This window comes from Typopeltis vanoorti, chromosome 26, assembly GCF_054136105.1.
Source record: "Typopeltis vanoorti isolate ZY-2024b chromosome 26, IOZ_Tvanoo_1.0, whole genome shotgun sequence".
Lineage (NCBI taxonomy): Eukaryota > Metazoa > Arthropoda > Arachnida > Uropygi > Thelyphonidae > Typopeltis > Typopeltis vanoorti.
In genome coordinates, this window is record NC_143574.1 from 24,192,573 (window position 1) to 24,211,645 (window position 19,073).

Sequence of the window (19,073 nt, forward strand, 5' to 3'; positions counted from 1 at the left end):
TTACTTAAGTATAAAGAACTAATAAGCTTCATTTCGGCAATGAGAACATTACTAAAATTAAGGGGATATTAAATCCCACATAGTTTTAAAACCGAATAAGAAACTCAAAGATAGGAATCAGAGAGTTTCTTGCCGAATATAGTAAACTATAAAGTATCGGCGAACACTAGCGTTAGCCAATGCAAGTGATCCTAGTACGTAGTACAATCTCGGGCAACTCGTTGCAAAGGTGAGTAAAGTTCAGATCGCTATTCTTAGGTATTTTCCATAATGTAAAAACACATTTCCTAGGAAATGTATGCTGTTATTACATTATGGAGGGAGGTCACCACCCAGACCGGTTTCAGCCTTTTTTGAGGCTTCATCAGTGAGTGGCTAGACCTAATACCGAAGTGTATAGCGAAAAGAACTTATATACTCTGCGAACGAGTTTTCCAAGTAGGTGCAACCATTAAGTTACTTAAGTATAAAGAGCTAATAAGCTTCATTTCGGCAATGAGAACATTACTAAAATTAAGGGGATATTAAATCCCACATAGTTTTAAAACCGAATAAGAAACTCAAAGATAGGAATCAGAGAGTTTATTGCCGAATATAGTAAACTATAAAGTATCGGCGAACACTAGCGTTAGCCAATGCAAGTGATCCTAGTACGTAGTACAATCTCGGGCAACTCGTTGCAAAGGTGAGTAAAGTTCAGATCGCTATTCTTAGGTATTTTCCATAATGTAAAAACACATTTCCTAGGAAATGTATGCTGTTATTACATTATGGAGGGAGGTCACCACCCAGACCGGTTTCAGCCTTTTTTGAGGCTTCATCAGTGAGTGGCTAGACCTAATACCGAAGTGTATAGCGAAAAGAACTTATATACTCTGCGAACGAGTTTTCCAAGTAGGTGCAACCATTAAGTTACTTAAGTATAAAGAGCTAATAAGCTTCATTTCGGCAATGAGAACATTACTAAAATTATGATGAAGCCTCAAAAAAGGCTGAAACCGGTCTGGGTGGTGACCTCCCTCCATAATGTAATAACAGCATACATTTCCTAGGAAATGTGTTTTTACATTATGGAAAATACCTAAGAATAGCGATCTGAACTTTACTCACCTTTGCAACGAGTTGCCCGAGATTGTACTACGTACTAGGATCACTTGCATTGGCTAACGCTAGTGTTCGCCGATACTTTATAGTTTACTATATTCGGCAAGAAACTCTCTGATTCCTATCTTTGAGTTTCTTATTCGGTTTTAAAACTATGTGGGATTTGCCGAAATGAAGCTTATTAGCTCTTTATACTTAAGATTTACAGTACATGCTGGTTGTTTCACATGAAAAAGAAAAATATACAAACAAGCAGATGGAACTGCCATGGATTCAACCCTTTCTTTACTTTGGCTAATATCTGTATGGAAAGAGAACCAAGCACCCAACACAGCTGTATTCTCAAACCATTTTGGCTGTGTTATACAGATGATGTGTTTGCTATTTTGCCATGTTCCCAAACACATTAGATAAATTTTCATTGCTTTAAGCAGCCAACATCCCAAAATCTACTTAGCAGTGGAAAAGGAATCAAATAATTGTCTGCCCTTCCTAGTTACAATAATCACATTCTTTCCAAATGGTTCATTATCTTTTTCTATTTACAGAAAGCCTACACATACTGGAAGATAAGCAATCACACATCAATTGCACAATCTCACCATCATCCACTACAACAGTATGGTATACTAAAAACACTGTGTGCTATTTTTGCTATGCCTTTTTTTAGCCAGTGGCTATAATCCCCAGAAATACCCCCAATTCTCCCCTCTCCCTTTGCTAATACACAAGACCTCAGCAAAACCATTACTGTCCCATATGTTCAGGGCACATCTAAAAAAGGTATCCAGAGTGCTTATTAAATTTCAGCTTCATACCACATTTAAACTATACATAAAAATTGGCAATCTCATTCATTCACCTACGGACAAACTCTCTCCTTTATCACATAGAGGAGTATGTGAAATGCCCTGGTATACTTATGACTTATTCTATGACTTACTCTATGGACAAACAGGAAGATCGGTTGACGTCCACATTGGAGAACATAAGAAATACATCATCCCCATCGTTATGGCTAGTAGAGAATGCCTTAGATACCCCTTCACACTGGATTAGATGGAAGAAAACAAAAGTGCTACACAGAAGTCATTAAAAGTCAGAGAGGATTTTTTTTTTTTTTTTGAATCATCTGCAGCTTTAAAATATTACCCAAACCTAATAAGTATGGCTGTATTATTACCAGAATTCTGGGAGACAGTCATTTTATGATCAAATTAGTACCTCATTTTCTCTCTCTCTTTGTAACCAACAGTAGATGATGCAAATTAGGACTGGAGTTTTTTATATTGTCCATTAATTTTAAACTATTTTCACTAATGACTGATTATTGTTATTTGAATATTGTGACAAACTATTTGTGCTCTGAAGATTCTGGTTACAAAAAACAGCAAAATATTAGTGACTAAGTAAATAAATATATTAATTATTTTCTTATTAGTGTCTGTGTTGTGAATTGTACCATGAAACAAAACTCAACATTATCTACAACTGGAGCATATACCATATGAAGGTGAGGATTCTGCATTAGCACAGAATTTCTAGTCAGCAGTTCTTTGCATTCCTTAATGGTTATTAGAAATTTCCTCCCAGTTATCTAACTTTAGCTGTTAATCATCATCAATTTCCTGATATTATACCCTCAAGGGATCATAGTAGCCTGATCAAGGGATGTTCAGGCTACTATGATAGCACTACATGATTAAGTTTACATTATTATTAAACTCCTGTCAACAATTTTCCTCCAAATTAGGCTATTACTCATGAGCACTCTAATCTAACACTTCCTGCATCTAAGGCACTTCTGACTGAATCGATCCACCTAGATCTTGGTCTTTCGCTGTGTCTATTTTCTGTCATCTTGGCACCAAACACCTGTTTTGCTAACCTTTCCTTATCCATTCCTTAATTATTATAACCTTAATTCCTTAATTAATATAACCTTAGATTAGCTCTACTAACACTCCTGAATGCAAACAATTCCAAGTTCCTTCCTAATATCATCATTTTAATATGATTCTGCCATTGATGTCATCTGTTCACTCCCCTAATCTTTCTCAGAACTCTCATATCTGTAGTCTTTTATGTCTTTGAAGTGCTTTATTTCTAACCAAACTCTTTGATTCATAACTTAAAACTGGTTTAACACACTGTCTTGTATACTGCTAATTTAGTGCTTTGGCTAATTTCTCTTTTATTCCACATAAATTTATTCAACTGGCTTCCCACAATATCAACTTTGCTTATGCTGTCGTCTATTTTCATATTTAATTTGCCATCCTCACTAAAAACTGTGCCTAAATAACTGAAATATTTTTCTTATTCTAGGAGGTTCTCCATTGAGAATACAGCTGAGGTTTATTCCATTCCTTCCTATTTTCATAGTTTTTGGTTTTTTATTGCTGATTTTCATGCCAAATGTTTACATTTGTTATGGAATTTAGTTACCGAACCCTGGAGACTTTCTCATTGGACGTGTTTAGGAGTATAACATCATCTGCATAAAGCAGAGAGCTAAGTTTGATATCTCTGCTTTTAGTATCAGGTTTAATGCCACTTTCTTTCATTCCTGATTTTCCTTCAATTACTCCTGATTTTACATGAAATCATATTTTTGTATTTCCTTCAGTTCTAACTGCTGACTTACAACTTAAATATAGACTATATATTTCGCTATGAAATATTCTCTTTGCCCTCATATAACTGTAGTGCTTTGAAAAGATTTTCTCTGGGCACCTTATCGTTTGCCTTTTCCAGTTCTACAAAACTAAAGTACAGATTCTTGTCATATTGCCATGATTTCTCAACTATTTGTTGTTATGTGAAAATCTGATTTTAACTTCATGCTAGGCCTGAATCCAGCCTGTTCTTTTTCGAGTTTCTGTTTCATAGTTTTTCATAACTTTTTCTTAAGTTGCTTGCACAAATCTTATCTATAAACACTAAGTAGAGAAATTCCTCTGTAATTCTGACATTTAGCTTTATTCTGTTTTTTATAGGTGGGCATTATGAGAGCTCTGTTCCAATCACCTAGAATTTGACCTTCTACCCAGGGCCTCTGAATTATGTAGTGTAGCCACTGAAAACTTTTATACTTTCATATTTAAGCATTTCTGGTCAAATTTCATCTACTCCAGCTGCCTTTCCACATTTCAAGTGTTTGATGGCTTTGCTACTTTCTGAAGATGCTGGGTGAAAAACCAGTAAAATATTAGCAACTTAATAAATAAATGTATAATTTATTTTCTTATTCATATCTGTGTTGTAAGTTGCATCAAAAAAAAAGTAAAGTAAATAAATAATAATAAAAAAAAAGGTAACAATATTCTGAAGGCTGTTGAAAAAGCTTAGAAATGGAAGAAGGAGTGCTGTAAAAGAAATTAGAAATGATAAAAGTGATATGATAAGTGGATTAAAAAAAAGATATCCTTGATGTATGGAGTAATTACTTCAAAAATTGCTAAATGAAACAAGCAGTGACAGCATAGTGGTAAAAAACATTCAACAGGCAGTAATCAGGAATACATTCCATACTTTCCACCTGAAATGTGGAAAGGCAGCAGGAGTAAGATGATATTTGACCAGAAATGCTCAAGTATGGAGGTATAAAAGTCTTGCAGTGACTGCACTGCATAGTTCAGAAGGCCTGGACAAAGGGACGAATTCCAGATGATTGGAGTAGAGTTTTCATAGTACCCATATACAAAAAGGGAAATAAAATTGAATGTAAGATTTATAGAGGTATTTCCCTCCTTAGTGTTCCTAGTAAAATTTATGCAAGTATACTCGAACAGCTAAGAAGAATTGTGGAAAGGAAGCTTGGTTTAAGAACAACTTGGATTCAGACCAAATTCGAAGTTGTCAGGATCAAATTTTCACTTTATGACAAATAGTAGAGAAAGCATGGGAATATAACAACGATCTGTATTTCAGTTTGTAGACCTGCAAAAGGCATATGGCAAGGTGCCAAGAGAAAGCTATTCAAATTGCTACAGTTATATGGTGTCAATGGGACATTATATCAAGCAATACATAGTCTTTATTTGAGTTGCAAGTCAGCAGTTAGAATTAAAGGAAGTACAGGAAAATGGTTTGATGTTAAATCTGGTGTTAGACAAGGATGTACATTATCCCCTCTGTTATTCATTATCTATATGGATCATGTTATGAAGGAAAGCAGTATTAAACCTGATATCAAAATTGAAGATGTTAATCTCAGCTCTTTATTTCATGCAGATGATGTTATACTTTTAAATAAATCCAGTACAAGTCTGTAAGATTCCCTGACTAAATTGAATAACTGTTGAAATAAATTCGAAAATCTCTGAAAATCAGCAACAAAAAGATGATGAAAATAGGCAGGAGCATTGAAATTATCAACTACATTGTGAATGGAGAACATATAGAACAAGTAAAACATTTCAGCTATTTAGGCACAATGTTTAGTGAAGATGGTAAATTAAGTATGGAAATAGACAACAGATTTACTGAAGCTGGTATGGTAGGAAATTAGCTGAATAAATTTATATGGAATAAGAAAGAAATTAGTCAAAACACTAAATTAGCTGTATACAAGACGGTATTCAAACCAATTTTAACTTATGGATCTGAGAGCTGGGTTAGAAATAAAACACTTGAGCAAAGATTGGAGACGTCTGATATGAGAGGTTTGAGAAAGATTTGTGGAGTGATAAATTCACATATCACATTAAAAATGAGGATATTAGGAAAGAACTTGCCATTAGCATTTAGGAATGTGTTAAATAGAGCTATTCTCAGATGGCATGGTCATTTAAACAGAATGGGAGAGGGAAGATTAGCAAGACAAGTGTTGCTAATCTTCAGAAATATAAGATCTTATAATATTGGAATCTTGACAGATAACAGATTAATTTGGAGGAAATTTGTTGATCTGAAGTTAGTAATGATGTAAATTTTTCATGTAGTACTATCATAATCATCCTGTTAACCTCCTTTAGGTACATATCAGGAATTTGATGATGATGGAATGAATATTATTAGTGCATGGGAAGTGGTAAAGGATTGTTTGGTAGAGGCAGTATCAGGCTGCATGCTTAGGTTCAGGAGGAGAAACCAAGTAGGGATTAAGTGGATGAGTAGCAATATAAAACAGGAGTTGCAAAAAAAAAAGAAGGTATTGTGAAAGGAATATAAGCAAAATTTTTCTCAATATGCTTGTGAACAATATAAAGCACAAGCAAGAATGACAACTAAACGTGTGACAGACTTATGTGTTCGTCGAACATGTTGTTTATTATTTTAACGGTATAATAGAACACAGAAACTAAGTAAATAATTAATTTATTAACTTGATGCTGATTCTCGCGTATTGTGACAAACAGTGTTTTTGTGCTCTGAAGATGCTGGTTATAACACCAGCGAAATATCAGCATCAAGTTAATAAATTAATTATTTACTTAGTTTCTGTGTTCTATTATACCGTTAAAATAATAAACAACAAGAATGACAACTAGTTTGGTAAGGATGGCTAAAGTAGATTTTAAGAAAAAAATTAGCTAAGCAAGCCAAATTAAATCCAGAAGCATTTTTATTTATTTTTTTATTTTTTTGCTACATAGCAAGTAAAGGAAAAATGACTATGGAAAGATAACTTTACTCAGAGCTGATGATAGGAGAGTGACAGAAACAGAAGAAATAGTTCAGTTACTAAGTGATCACTTTGCAAAGATAGATCATCATGGTGGTGAGTGACTTAGGAGTTACTGATGTGAACAGAGACTGATATGAGAATTGGAGTAAATGAACTGGAGGTACTCAGTATATTGAAAAATATTAATGTTAATTCAGCAGTGGGCTTGGACGGTATGTCACAAGAACATGCATTAGAACTGGCATTGCCTTTGACGAAGTTGTTTTTCTAAGTCTTAGCTCTGGCAAGGTTCCAAGGGAATGGGAAAGGGTAAGATAGTTCCATTACATAAAAGTGGCTGCAAGACAGAAGTGCAAATTACACACTGATTAGTGTCTCTGGAGTGGTAGTTAAAGTATTGGAAAAGTTGGTTAAAAGTAAAATTTAGAAATGGGTGGATAGGAATATGATATTCTGTAGTGGACAGCATGGCTTTGTAAAAAAGAGGTTTTTGCCTTAGTGATTTATTCACATTTTATGATAAGGTGACAGTAGAATTGGATAAAGGAAATGGCTACTCTACGATACTGCTGGACTCTGGAAAGGCATTTGACAAAATACTGACAGCAGAAGCAAAATTATGCATAAGCTGATTGGGAAGCCATAAGCATGGAGAATTTGTTAAAAGAGTGCTGCCTGATCTTTTATTTTACAACTGCACTGTTCTTAAATAAATCAGAGTTGCGAGCGGGAAATAATTTAAGGCAATAAAAACGCAATTCAGTTACTTACAAACCATGACTGTTAAAGTAAACATTGATAAAAGAAACTTGGCTCATGTGAGAGAGGGATATATTCGTGGTGCAGTCTGACAAAATAAATTTCCAGTATTCATAGGTATACACTATATACACAGGTATAGACTAGTAAATACAGAAGGTGCAATATATGCAGTAGAGTAAATGAGAAAGAATAAGAGAGAAAAAGCGCATTAGAATAAAGCTATAAAGAATTAGGAATAAAAAATTAGAAATAGAATAAAGATAGAAGAGAGTAAAGATGAAGAGATATTACATATATAGGCGGACAAAAGATAAAGACATAAAGTTATTACATATAAGAAAATAACCATTACGTTTACAAAGTTTAGTTAGCTGGTCTCAGACAGACTTGTTAGCATTGCATCGCCCACAAAAGAGACATATCAGCCAGTAAATGCATACAGTTGATAGCTATAATAAACACTCCCATTGCATTAGTTGTCTTACTGTTATTTCTTAACTACCTGTCTCAACTTAATAATTAATGATATCAGATAGAAAAAAATTCAATCTCACTATAATTTTAAAATGTGTTATTCATTTGTCTCTTCTGAATTACTTTAATTTTTAATTATCACTTGGAAATTGTAAATTTAAACTGAATTCGTTCTCATTTTATTGTTCTCAAGGTCTTTTTATACGCAGAATGCTACTTGCTTTTGACAAGCTGTCATTTAGCCATGTCACTAAGTTATACCGCAAATATTGTGTGTACTATGATTCTGCTTTCGCAAGTATGGACGAGACAAGTTATTGCAGTGAAGTTGCTTCTCTTACTGAGACTGGATTTCCTAAGGCTGCCTTAGATGAAAAGTAAGTTACAGTGAGTGATCATATATAAACTTATAATGAATGAATATAAATTTATTCTCTAACAGCAAAAGATTTAGTTAAAACTGGGAAAAGGGGGTGATTGTATATTCTTGCTGATCTACTTCACCACTCTGCTTAAGCATGAAGATTTGGTAGTGGGAGGGATATTTGATGAATAGGCATATTTTATATTAATATAACATATGTTGTATAACATGATGTTATATTATATAAACATTTAGCAGCATGTTTCCTTTTGAAATCAACATTAAACATAATTAGTATATATGTATACATTGCTGATGATATCTGGGAAGCCTGTGAAATTAAATAGGTTACATGCCAGATTTAGATAACTGGCAGGAAGCCACAACAGGGCCTTTCAAGGAATGCAGAACTGACCAGGACTTCTGAACTAATGTCTGATCCAGGTAGATACATTATTAAGTATCTACCTGGATAATAAACAAACAGAGTTTGGCTGGAAATTTGAGATTTAGCTAACCAAATTGTATCCTGTATTGGCTTAAATAAAAAATAATGATGGTATATAACAAGATAATATGTCATACCAGCTGGGATGTTGCCCTGTGAAACAAAGCTTAGGGGACCAGGACTAAAATGGTGAAAAGTCAGCTACTGGAAAAAACTACAACTCAACACTGAAGAATTTAAGATTTGCACCATCAGCATAAGAAATATCAACAGAAAAGATATGGAACTGGTTGTAGAATTAGAGAAGTATCGCGTTGACATAGCAGGTGTTACCAAAACAAAGAACACAAAATAATGAACATGGAAAAAAAAGCATAGTTGTACTAAACACAAGAACAGTCATCTTGAATGGCAGATGTTTTCTAGTCAAGTGATGTGGGCAAACATCAAAATTTGTTGCGACTAGTTGCGATGCTATTCCAATATAAAAATCTGCACACATTCACACAGAAAGAAGATACAGAAAATAAAAATAAGTATTATTATGTTGTTGTTGTTGATAGCAACATCTCTACTCAGGTTCAGCACACAAGAATATTAAGTTCGAAATATTAAATGATCACCATTTAGTTTTGAGTAAGATCAAATTGAATATCATACTTAAAAGAAAACTGTTTAAGAAAATTTAAAAAGAAACAAAGCTGAGTGACTTTCAGAGGTGAACTGTAGACTCAAGTATACAAATATTATTCAAGGAAAAATGAAGCAGTTTGAAAACAAGAATCAAAACCCTAAAGGTTTGATTCAGAAAGAGAGTCATTAGTAGACTCTGAAGAAAACATGAATTGATTCAGCTAGAGAGGCATGTAGTAAAGTTGTCTGCAAGGACAGAAAAATCAGACCTCTGCGGTAGACTCAAGAAGTTGAAGAAATTGTTATGGAAAAGAAGAAAGCATATCAAAAGTTCTTATTAAGGAAATATTCATGTATTCTGAAAGAATATAGAGATAAATGAAAGTAAGCAAAGAAACATGTAATATGAAAGTCATGGGAAGACTGGTACGAATGTAGAAGATAAATATCAGGAAGGTGGTAAAATATTATGGAACCTATTAATAAAGCTTAAGAACCGATGACAGATTACTGTAAAAGGAAACAGAGTTGAAATGCGAACTAGATACAGATATTGTTGATGTCTGGAGTAATTACTTTGAAGCATTGCCAAATGACAGAATGGCAATTGAAAATATTCAAACGGAATGAAAAGATATCACTGTAAAAAAGCTATCAGAAATATGGAAATGTAGCTGGAGTAGATGAAATTTGACTAGAAATGCTTGAATATGGAGATATAAAAGTTTTACAGTAGCTGTATTGTATGATTTAGAAGATCTGGTCAGAAGGTTGAATTACAGATTATTGCAGTAGAACTCTCATATAAAAAGGAAAATAAAACTGAATATGAGAATTATAGAGGAATTTCTCTACTAAGTCTTCCAGGTAAAATTTCTACAAGCCTACTTGAGAAGAGGCTAAGAAAAATTGTGGAAGAGAAACTTGGAGAACAACATGCTGGGTTCAAGCCAAATAGAGGTTGTTAGGATTATGTATTCACGTTAAGACAAATGGTCGAGAGATCATCAAAATATAATAAGGATTGGTATTTAAGTTTTGTAGATCTATCTATCTATCTATATATATATATGGTATGGTGCAAAAAATACAGTACTGAACTTCGACACTCCTTCAGTACAAGCGCTATGTCATTTGACACATGCATGCACGTTAATAAAAGAGCATGTGTAGGGTTTATGCCTTAAATTACATTTAGCTGTATCAATGGTTTTGACGTCGGAAGAAAAGAGGTTTATTGTTGAGCACTATTTTCATCCATATGGCATTAGTAGAGCAGATGGTCCAAGCCTATGATGTGTTCGTGAGCAGTTTGTTTGTCGCTTTTGTAAGCACACCCCAAGCAATAGTGTCATCATTGCCTTAATCGAGAGGTTCCAACGTACTAGGAGTATGTTTTGCCACAATGTAAAGGGCATTCAGGGACCAGGAACTGTTAATGCAAATGAGAATCACGGACATGTGCTGGAGCAAGTGTTACAGCTTCCAAAACTCAGTTAATGCCGAACAGTTGTAAAACTTGGGATACCAAGGTGGTCACTTCGGAGAATCTTTAAGGAGCTGGGTGCCTTTCTCGATGTCATTTAGGTGGGTCAGCGTTTAACAGCAATGGATTATGCTTCATGATGTAATTTTCCTCTTTGGTGGCCAATGTCTATGAAGATCCATCCTTCCTCCATAATGTCTGGTTCTTGGATGAAGTGCATTTCCACCTAAGCAGTCATGTAAACAGATGAACCTACAGATTTCTCGGTTTCTCAAGACCTGAATTTGTCCAAGAGAAACTTCTTCACAGTGAGAAGGTCACTGCATAGTGTGCAGTTTCCAGCCATGGCATAATTAGGCCCTACTTCATTGAAGAGGGTGGTGTAACTGTGACCTTGAATAGTGAATACTTCATCAAGAATATGTTGGTTCTGTTCACCCAGAATTTGAATAGGATGTGCCATGCAAAACACATTCCATTTTGTTCAGAGGTATTCCAACAGGATGAAGCAAACTGCCACACATATGGTTTTAGAGCCTATTCATCAGAACTCCGGTACCCTTCACATTTTCCTGATCTCACATCACTTGATGCTTCGTTTGGAGTATGTTAAAGGAATGGGTATTCCACCATAACCCACTGATGAACAAAGGGATAAAATTACATGATATGTCCAGCAGTATTCGACCAAGATTCCACCAATAGTTGTGGATGAACATATCATCGTGTAAACATATATTTTTTTGTTAATAAACTCTTTTTCAACATAACATATATCATTGTACATGTTTCCCTCGTTTTACATGATTAATTGGATCTATGAAATAATCACGTAAAGTGAGTTGAATTTAGAAGTATAAAAAATGAAAACTTTACCCCTGTGAGCAAAAGAAATTTTAATGAATGAATTATTTAAACTTATAAACAAAACACATTTTAATTTTAATGAATGAATGAATGGCTGGATGAATGAATGAATTTAATTAATACAATGTCATAAACACCTAAACGCTACATACTTCTGATAGTCTTCAATCAGATAATGAATGAACTGGGTCTGGTGAGTCTGGATCATCACGCTCTTGAAGTCCTTGGGATGATAGGCTGATTATCTTCAACTGTTTTAATGAAACAGTTGAGACTCAGCTGACGAACAACATTCTTCCTTTCTCTGTAAAGTTCTTTGTAGCAAGTCAAAGAATTCTGAATTTCTCTTGCAACTTTGGTGCTTCTAGTCTCGTTTTCTTCAATTATTCTGATGGCACTGTCAATGCATTTAAAAAAATTCAGTCATTTGTTTTGTTGAAAGCTGTTTGATGGGCTCAGCAACAAAGGGCTCCTGACTTTCATCATTCATGTTGTTTTCCATTTTCAGATGATCCTTTCCAATTTCTCCATAATTGATGCCCTTATCAGTGTTATCTTAGTTGTCGACATTCTCATCGCACTTTTACAGCTTTCTTTTATTTTCTCTGCTTGATTTATTCTTAAAGTTGATTCTGAAATTCCTGTAGCTCTGACTATGTCGACTGTGCACTCATTCCATTCATACCTCTTTATAACTTCTAATTTTTCCTTCAGCGTTATAACTTTTCTCTGTTTTTTAGTCTTGGAAGTATTTTGATCACAATTGCCTCTTTTTCCCATAATGTTTGCATTGCAGAAGACTCCAACAATGGAGCTTACTAGTTCTACACCTTCTGTGAGATTGACATGCAGCACGATGCCGTCTTGTCAAAGCGGTGCGTGCACAAAGTTACGTGACCACGCACAGGGTAACTGCAAAATTGCTACTGGTTGCATTCTTTAAATTAACTTTTTAAAATTGCATTATAGCAAAAATGCATAAAATGAGATCGCGTATAACGAGGGATACCTGTAGTTATTCAGAGCCTTTGTATCTCAGTGGATGTGGCGTTACTGTGATTAAAACAAAAAAGAATATTTTGGATGAAGAATGCCAACTCCAAAATGCAACTCCAGTGTAGAACTGAGTAAAAAACGCTACTCTGATTAGAAAAAGGGATAGCCTAATTGCAGATATGGAGAGACTTTTAATAATGTGGATTCATGATCAGATTAATCGATATAAAATTAATAACGAAAAAAACTCACGTACAAAGATTATTTAATAGTATAATTTTCGCCTGTGTGTCACAGGCATCTTCAGTACATTAAGCTCAAATTAAACAATAACTGACAATTCCAAAAAGCGCCACCTAAGTAGCTGGTGTAAGATAACTAAAAAGGTCAATAACTTTCCTAAAAATAAAAAAATAAAATAAAATAAAATAATTAAAAAAAATAATAATAATAAATAAATAAATAAATAAAATAAAAAAATAAAAAATCAATACAATAAAAAGTTAGGAAAGATTAGCTGATTTGTAAAGTACTATCTCCCATAAAGGGGATGGACGTAAGCTGTCGGATCTGTTTAAGTTAGGAGAAAGAAAGACGACTTACGTCTATCCCCTTTATGGGAGATAGTACTTTACAAATCAGCTAATCTTTCCTAACTTTTTATTTTATTTATTTTTTATTTATTTATTTATTTATTATTTATTTTTATTTTTATTTATTTATTTTTTTTTATTTTTAGGAAAGTTATTGACCTTTTTAGTTATCTTACACCAGCTACTTAGGTGGCGCTTTTTGGAATTGTCAGCTATTGTTTAATTTGAGCTTAATGTACTGAAGATGCCTATGACACACAGGCGAAAATTATACTATTAAATAATCTTTGTATGTGAGTTTTTTCCGCTATTAATTTTGTATCAATATGTCTACTCACGGTATGCCTCTTTTAAAACTTATGATCAGATTAGTTAGCATGTCCCATCAAGTTATGATATTATTCAAAATATGACCTCAAATCTTATTTGACAAAATGAAGGCTATGAAAGGTGAAAGATTTAAGGATGCTGTATTTGGAGCTAGTAGGCCTACAGTGTTTATTTTACTTACAAATGTTTCATTTACAACAGTTAGGTCCATATATGACGATGGCAGTGCAGTACATGCATCGATAAGTAAACAAAAGGAATTGCTTCAAGTTGCAATGGTTTTTGAATTATGACAGTGGTCTTGGAAACCTTACCTGTTGTAAATGTGGGGTATGCTGTATAGTATTTTTGGCAGTCTGCTATTGTTCATTCGATTTAGATGTTCTAACCATTTTTGTTTATATTTGCTCATATAGTAGTTGTTTTATATTCAGGGATTATAAAATTTCTTCATTTGTTTTATGGTCCTACTTCATATATCCAGGTGTTGAAAATTTTCATTTCTGCTCTTTGAATCCATTTTTCGTTTTTATGATCCATGTTTCATTTACATGTTAAAAAGTTGATTTAGACAGTATGTTATAAAATCCGATTCTATGTGTTTTTGTACTAGAGATGGCTTAAATATATTATTTATTATGCTTATATGTTATTATGTATGCTGTTTACTTTAACAAAATTTGTTATTTTAATGTCTATATCTTTTTTTATCTTCATATGATGTCACATTCCTTGTATTTAAAAGTATTTACTTGTTTTAATATTTTATTACCTATCACTATTTTACTTCTTATTAGGTTTTTCTCCTTTGAAAGCCATTATTTTTCTCTTTACTTTTGATATTCTCATATTATATTGTTCCAAAATTCCATTTATTGATTTTACTGATCACTGTAGTTCTTCTTCTTCTGATATAGCTAATACAATTTTATCTTCTGCAAATAATAGTGTATCTATCTTTATTTGTGGATTTATTTGTATACCAAATAGGTTATGCTGTTTCCAGATTCTTGTAATTTATTTATATATGCACGGTTAGCCTAGTGGCTGTGCACTTCGCAACCATATGCCTGGGGAAGGAGTGTCCTAGTACAATTCCCGTTGGTGATGTGAGGAGCTGAAGGATCTTCCCCAACCATAGCCAAGTTATCCAGTCTTGGGCATGGACAGTAGGGTTTTTCCCCCCATTTATCCTGGGGTTTTTCATCCTGCAAAGCAGGCAAACCGGCCTTGAGAACTCAACACTACAGGACATAGGATACACCGTGGCGTAGGGCTGACCACCTTATCCTGTGAACGGTTTGAGGTCCGATGATTAATAAACCCTCAACACCGCAAGGTAAAAAAGGGTATAAAGAAGATGAGATAAATATATATTAAAAAGCAAATGTGATAGGGTACATCCTTGTTGTACTCCTCTTGATATGTCTTTCTATTCTGATTTTTCTTCTAATTTGACTGCTGTGTTATTTCCTGTATATATATATGTGTGTGTGTGTGTGTGTGTGTGTGTGTGTGTGTGTGTGTGTATATATGTATATATATATTTTTTTTTTTTCTTGAATAGACTAAGTGCTTGTTTGTATATTTAGATCGATTAATATTTTAAATAATTTTTGTCTATTAATTTTATTCAAGGCTTTTTCATAATCAGTGAAGTCTATGCGTGTTTCTGTTTTGAAATTTTCTCTTTTTGATTAATAATTTTAGAGTAAAAATTGAGTCTATGCAAGATTGCCCTTTTCAGAATCCATTCTTTTCTTCTAGTAGTTTGTATTTTATGATACTATTTGGTTTCTCTTTTGATATTCCTGCATATATTTTGTACCCTGCATTTAGCAGGCTAATTCCACTATAGTTATTGCAGTCATCTTTACTTTCTTTTTTAATGAATTGGAATAACCAGGGCTTTTTTTCCCAAGAATATGGAGTTTTTACAGAAATCTAGACCCTGTTAAAGAATTTCAAGTGTCTTTCATTCAATTTTTCACCTGCATTTTTGTGCAGTTCCATGTTTATATTGTCTTCTCCTGGTGTTTTTCTATTTTTCATCTTATTTCTTGTATTTTTTAGTTCTGACTTCTCAATATTTTCTGTTAGATCATTCTTTGTTTTATAAAATTTTACTTCTTTATTATTATTTAAAACCTATAAAATGATGCAATAATACATGAACAAGGAAATAAAAGAAAGGGTAAAAATACAAGCAACAGATTTAGAAAAATGGCTAACTTATTTAGAAAAATGGCTAACTTTTTTCAAAATAAGTTAGCCATTTTTCTAAATCTGTTTCTTGTATTTTTACTCTTTCTTTTATTTCCTTGTTCATTGGTTGTAACTTAGATATATCCTTTTCTAGTTCTGTTACCAAATTGTTTCATCTCTCTGTATGCTTTTCCCCTTCTCATTTTGCTGTTAAATCATTTCTTTTGTACTCTATTTTTACTTCTACTATCTTGGAATTGAGCCATTTCTGGTAACTCTTGTTTTTTTATTATTATTATGTTTTCTATTTCTTTGTTCCAGTTTTGTAGTCTTTTTTTTCTATTCTATTTACTCTTTATTTCTAACTTTTCTATTGCTGCTCTGTTTAGGATTTGTTTCTGATTTTCTCATTCCTCTTCTGTGTCATTTGATTAATGCATGGTTTCTGTTTTTAAAATCACTGCATTTCTGATATTGTTGTGTAGTATGCAGATCTTGTCATGAAGAATTTTTTTAATTTAGTTGATAGTTATTTTCCACTTTATTTTTAGCAATTTTGGTTAAAATCAAATTTTTGCCAGTACCATATAATGATCAGAGAGTTTTGTAAAATATATTCAACTATATTCTAAAACTGTAAATCCTCCTGTTGTAGAAACTCTCAATACCTAATCTTATGTTCCTCAACATTTGTCAAGTATTATTTATGCAGCAAATGAGCATAACTCAGAATAAGTGATAATTGATTATTGATTTTTTTTCCCAACAGTTTTATTTATTGTTGAAAAAGTAGATTTACTTTTCATCATAACATATTATTAGATGGAATGTTAGACCAAGAATCGATGTGTAATTCTCTGTTGTGGTGCTTAGCTTTTTCTGGTGTTAATTTGTGCAGAACATTTTTTGCTCCTTCTACCCTTGCCCATATGGTTAAAAAGACAGCACAGTTTCCTTTGGAAAATTGAGTTTGGCAAATGAACTTTGAGTTCCTCTGGCTGGGATTGACTTGAATAGTTTCATACAGTGTTTTGGGATTGAATGGGAGATTATCCAGAACAAAGCTTTGAAAGTGATGTTGCTAGTTTTTGAATTTTTATTTTATTTTTTTAACTAATGCAGTTATCTTTTTTAAATATTTTGACATTTTACACTGCAGATGTTTAAATCAGCTTTGTTTGCAGTATGTTTGTCCAAGTTTAATTCTTAGTTCTTGAATTAAATAACTATATCCGCTCATTCTAAACAGCATAAAAAATTCTTATGCTTACAAGAACTAGCTAGTTAATTTAATATACAGAACAGGATCCTGTAACACCAAATTAAATCGACTTTGTACTTATCATGCAGGGCATTCTGTCAACTATTCTGTAATAATCTACTGTAATTTAATGAGAATATTATTTAATAATATACTTAAAGAATATGGCAATTTATTATCTCCTTCATTTAAAAGCAAAAATAAGTTTTATAAAAAATACGGAAAGCATTTTTTTAATGTGGAATCCTGTCTGCAAAAGGGCTGTTAAGCCTGTTTTATATATTTGCACTGTATTTGGGCTATGTGTTAGATAATCTGTAAATCCCTCTCTAGAGATGAGGCTGAATAGTTTTTTCTTTTATTTTTTTTCCCGATCTACTCTAGGTCACCCATAACCAGGGGTGGTGATATCGCACTGGACAGTGAAATTCATCTCCCACCCAGATGTTAACAGATTGCTACTTTGTAGACCAAGCTGCATTCACAAATATATAAAGCTTCTAATAATTATCCATAATGTTTCTCTATCAGTACTGTCAAATGTTTCAGCAAAACCTATAAAATTTAGGTATAATGAGCTTCTAAATTCTCCAAAAAGAAAAAAAATCGAGGCCAATGAAAGCAAAACCTCACCACATTGGGAGCCAGATGATACCACCAAAAATAATGAAAACATTTCTTCAAAGGAATGCGAACTCTTTCAAAACATCGATGATATCAAGGCTCTTGCAGAAGTGTAAACTAATCTTATTTTGCCTGCAGGAAACATTCTTGAAGGCCAGTGATGATCTGGCATTATGAAAAGCTTTCATTCATAAGAATCAGACAGGGGATGGACCTGCCCATGGAGGAGTCATCATCCTTCTGGACAACCGTTTACCTCCTTTTAGCAAGTCCCACTTAATACAAACATACAGGCAGTTGCTCTCCAAATTTCAGTTGGATCTCTTATAACAATATCCTGCAGATATCTTTCAGGATGACCTTGATGACATATTGCAATTACCATCCCTCTTATTTTTAATGGTACAGCTTTTAGAACAATCAACTTGCTTTCTTGAAACAGGAAGAAACACCTTCCATATGCCTACCTGAACATTCACTGTCATTGACTTAATATCTGCTCACCCTCCCTCCTCTCAGTATTTAAGTGTGAAGCTGATGATAGCTTCTTTGAGAGAGCAGTCGCCTTCCCCTGATATCCACTTTCTTGCAAATGAGCAGGCAGCAACTACTACTACATCACTGATATGATGGAAAATTGATTAAGCCAACTTGCTCACCTTCTCCTCCCTAGTAGAATTTGATTCTGTGACGGTCAGTTCCTCTCCTATCATGATGCAGTGAATCATGTGACAGAGTATTACACAAGATAACATATCTACAATTCTCAAAACAGGTAGCCAATTTCCAAGTTTTCCTAAACCACGGTGAAATGCTGATTATACAATAACTAAAGAAGCACACAAGAAAACTTGGATTATCTTTTGCAGATACCCCATATTAACAAACCTCATTGCTTTCAGATGTGCACAAGCAAGACACATCCATTGTCAGAGCCAGATCTTCCATAACAAGAGCAACTAACAGTTAGAAAGTCTGGAAGACAATCTGGAAAATGAAAAGCCAATATACCGCCCACCCACTTTCCATCTCTGAACGTAATGGATACACATTTGCTGACTTATCAACAATTGCTCACACTCTTGGGATGATTTTTTATCAAAACATCAGTAACATCTTTTAAACTTGAAGTAGAAAACAACAAATTATGTTTTCTTTGAGTGGTACTGAAGAATACAACAGGCTGTTCACAGAAGAAGAAATGAAAACTGCTTTGCTTGAGTGCCATCCAACTGCTGTTGGACCAGACAACATTCATTATTAGGTTATCATATATATATATATATATATAATA

General features: G+C 33.5%; 1 protein-coding gene across 4 annotated transcripts in view; it reads left to right on the plus strand.

Annotated features, from left to right (window-relative positions):
- ida (anaphase promoting complex subunit 5 ida) overlaps nucleotides 1-19,073 on the plus strand; it is a 267,488-nt gene that overhangs the window by 31,997 nt on the left and 216,418 nt on the right. For all 4 annotated transcript variants that reach the window (XM_090415176.1, XM_090415179.1, XM_090415177.1 and 1 more), the window contains one exon: nucleotides 8,166-8,349. In XM_090415176.1, the coding sequence (XP_090271302.1) occupies nucleotides 8,166-8,349 (184 nt within the window). The remainder of the gene's footprint in view (nucleotides 1-8,165; nucleotides 8,350-19,073) is intronic.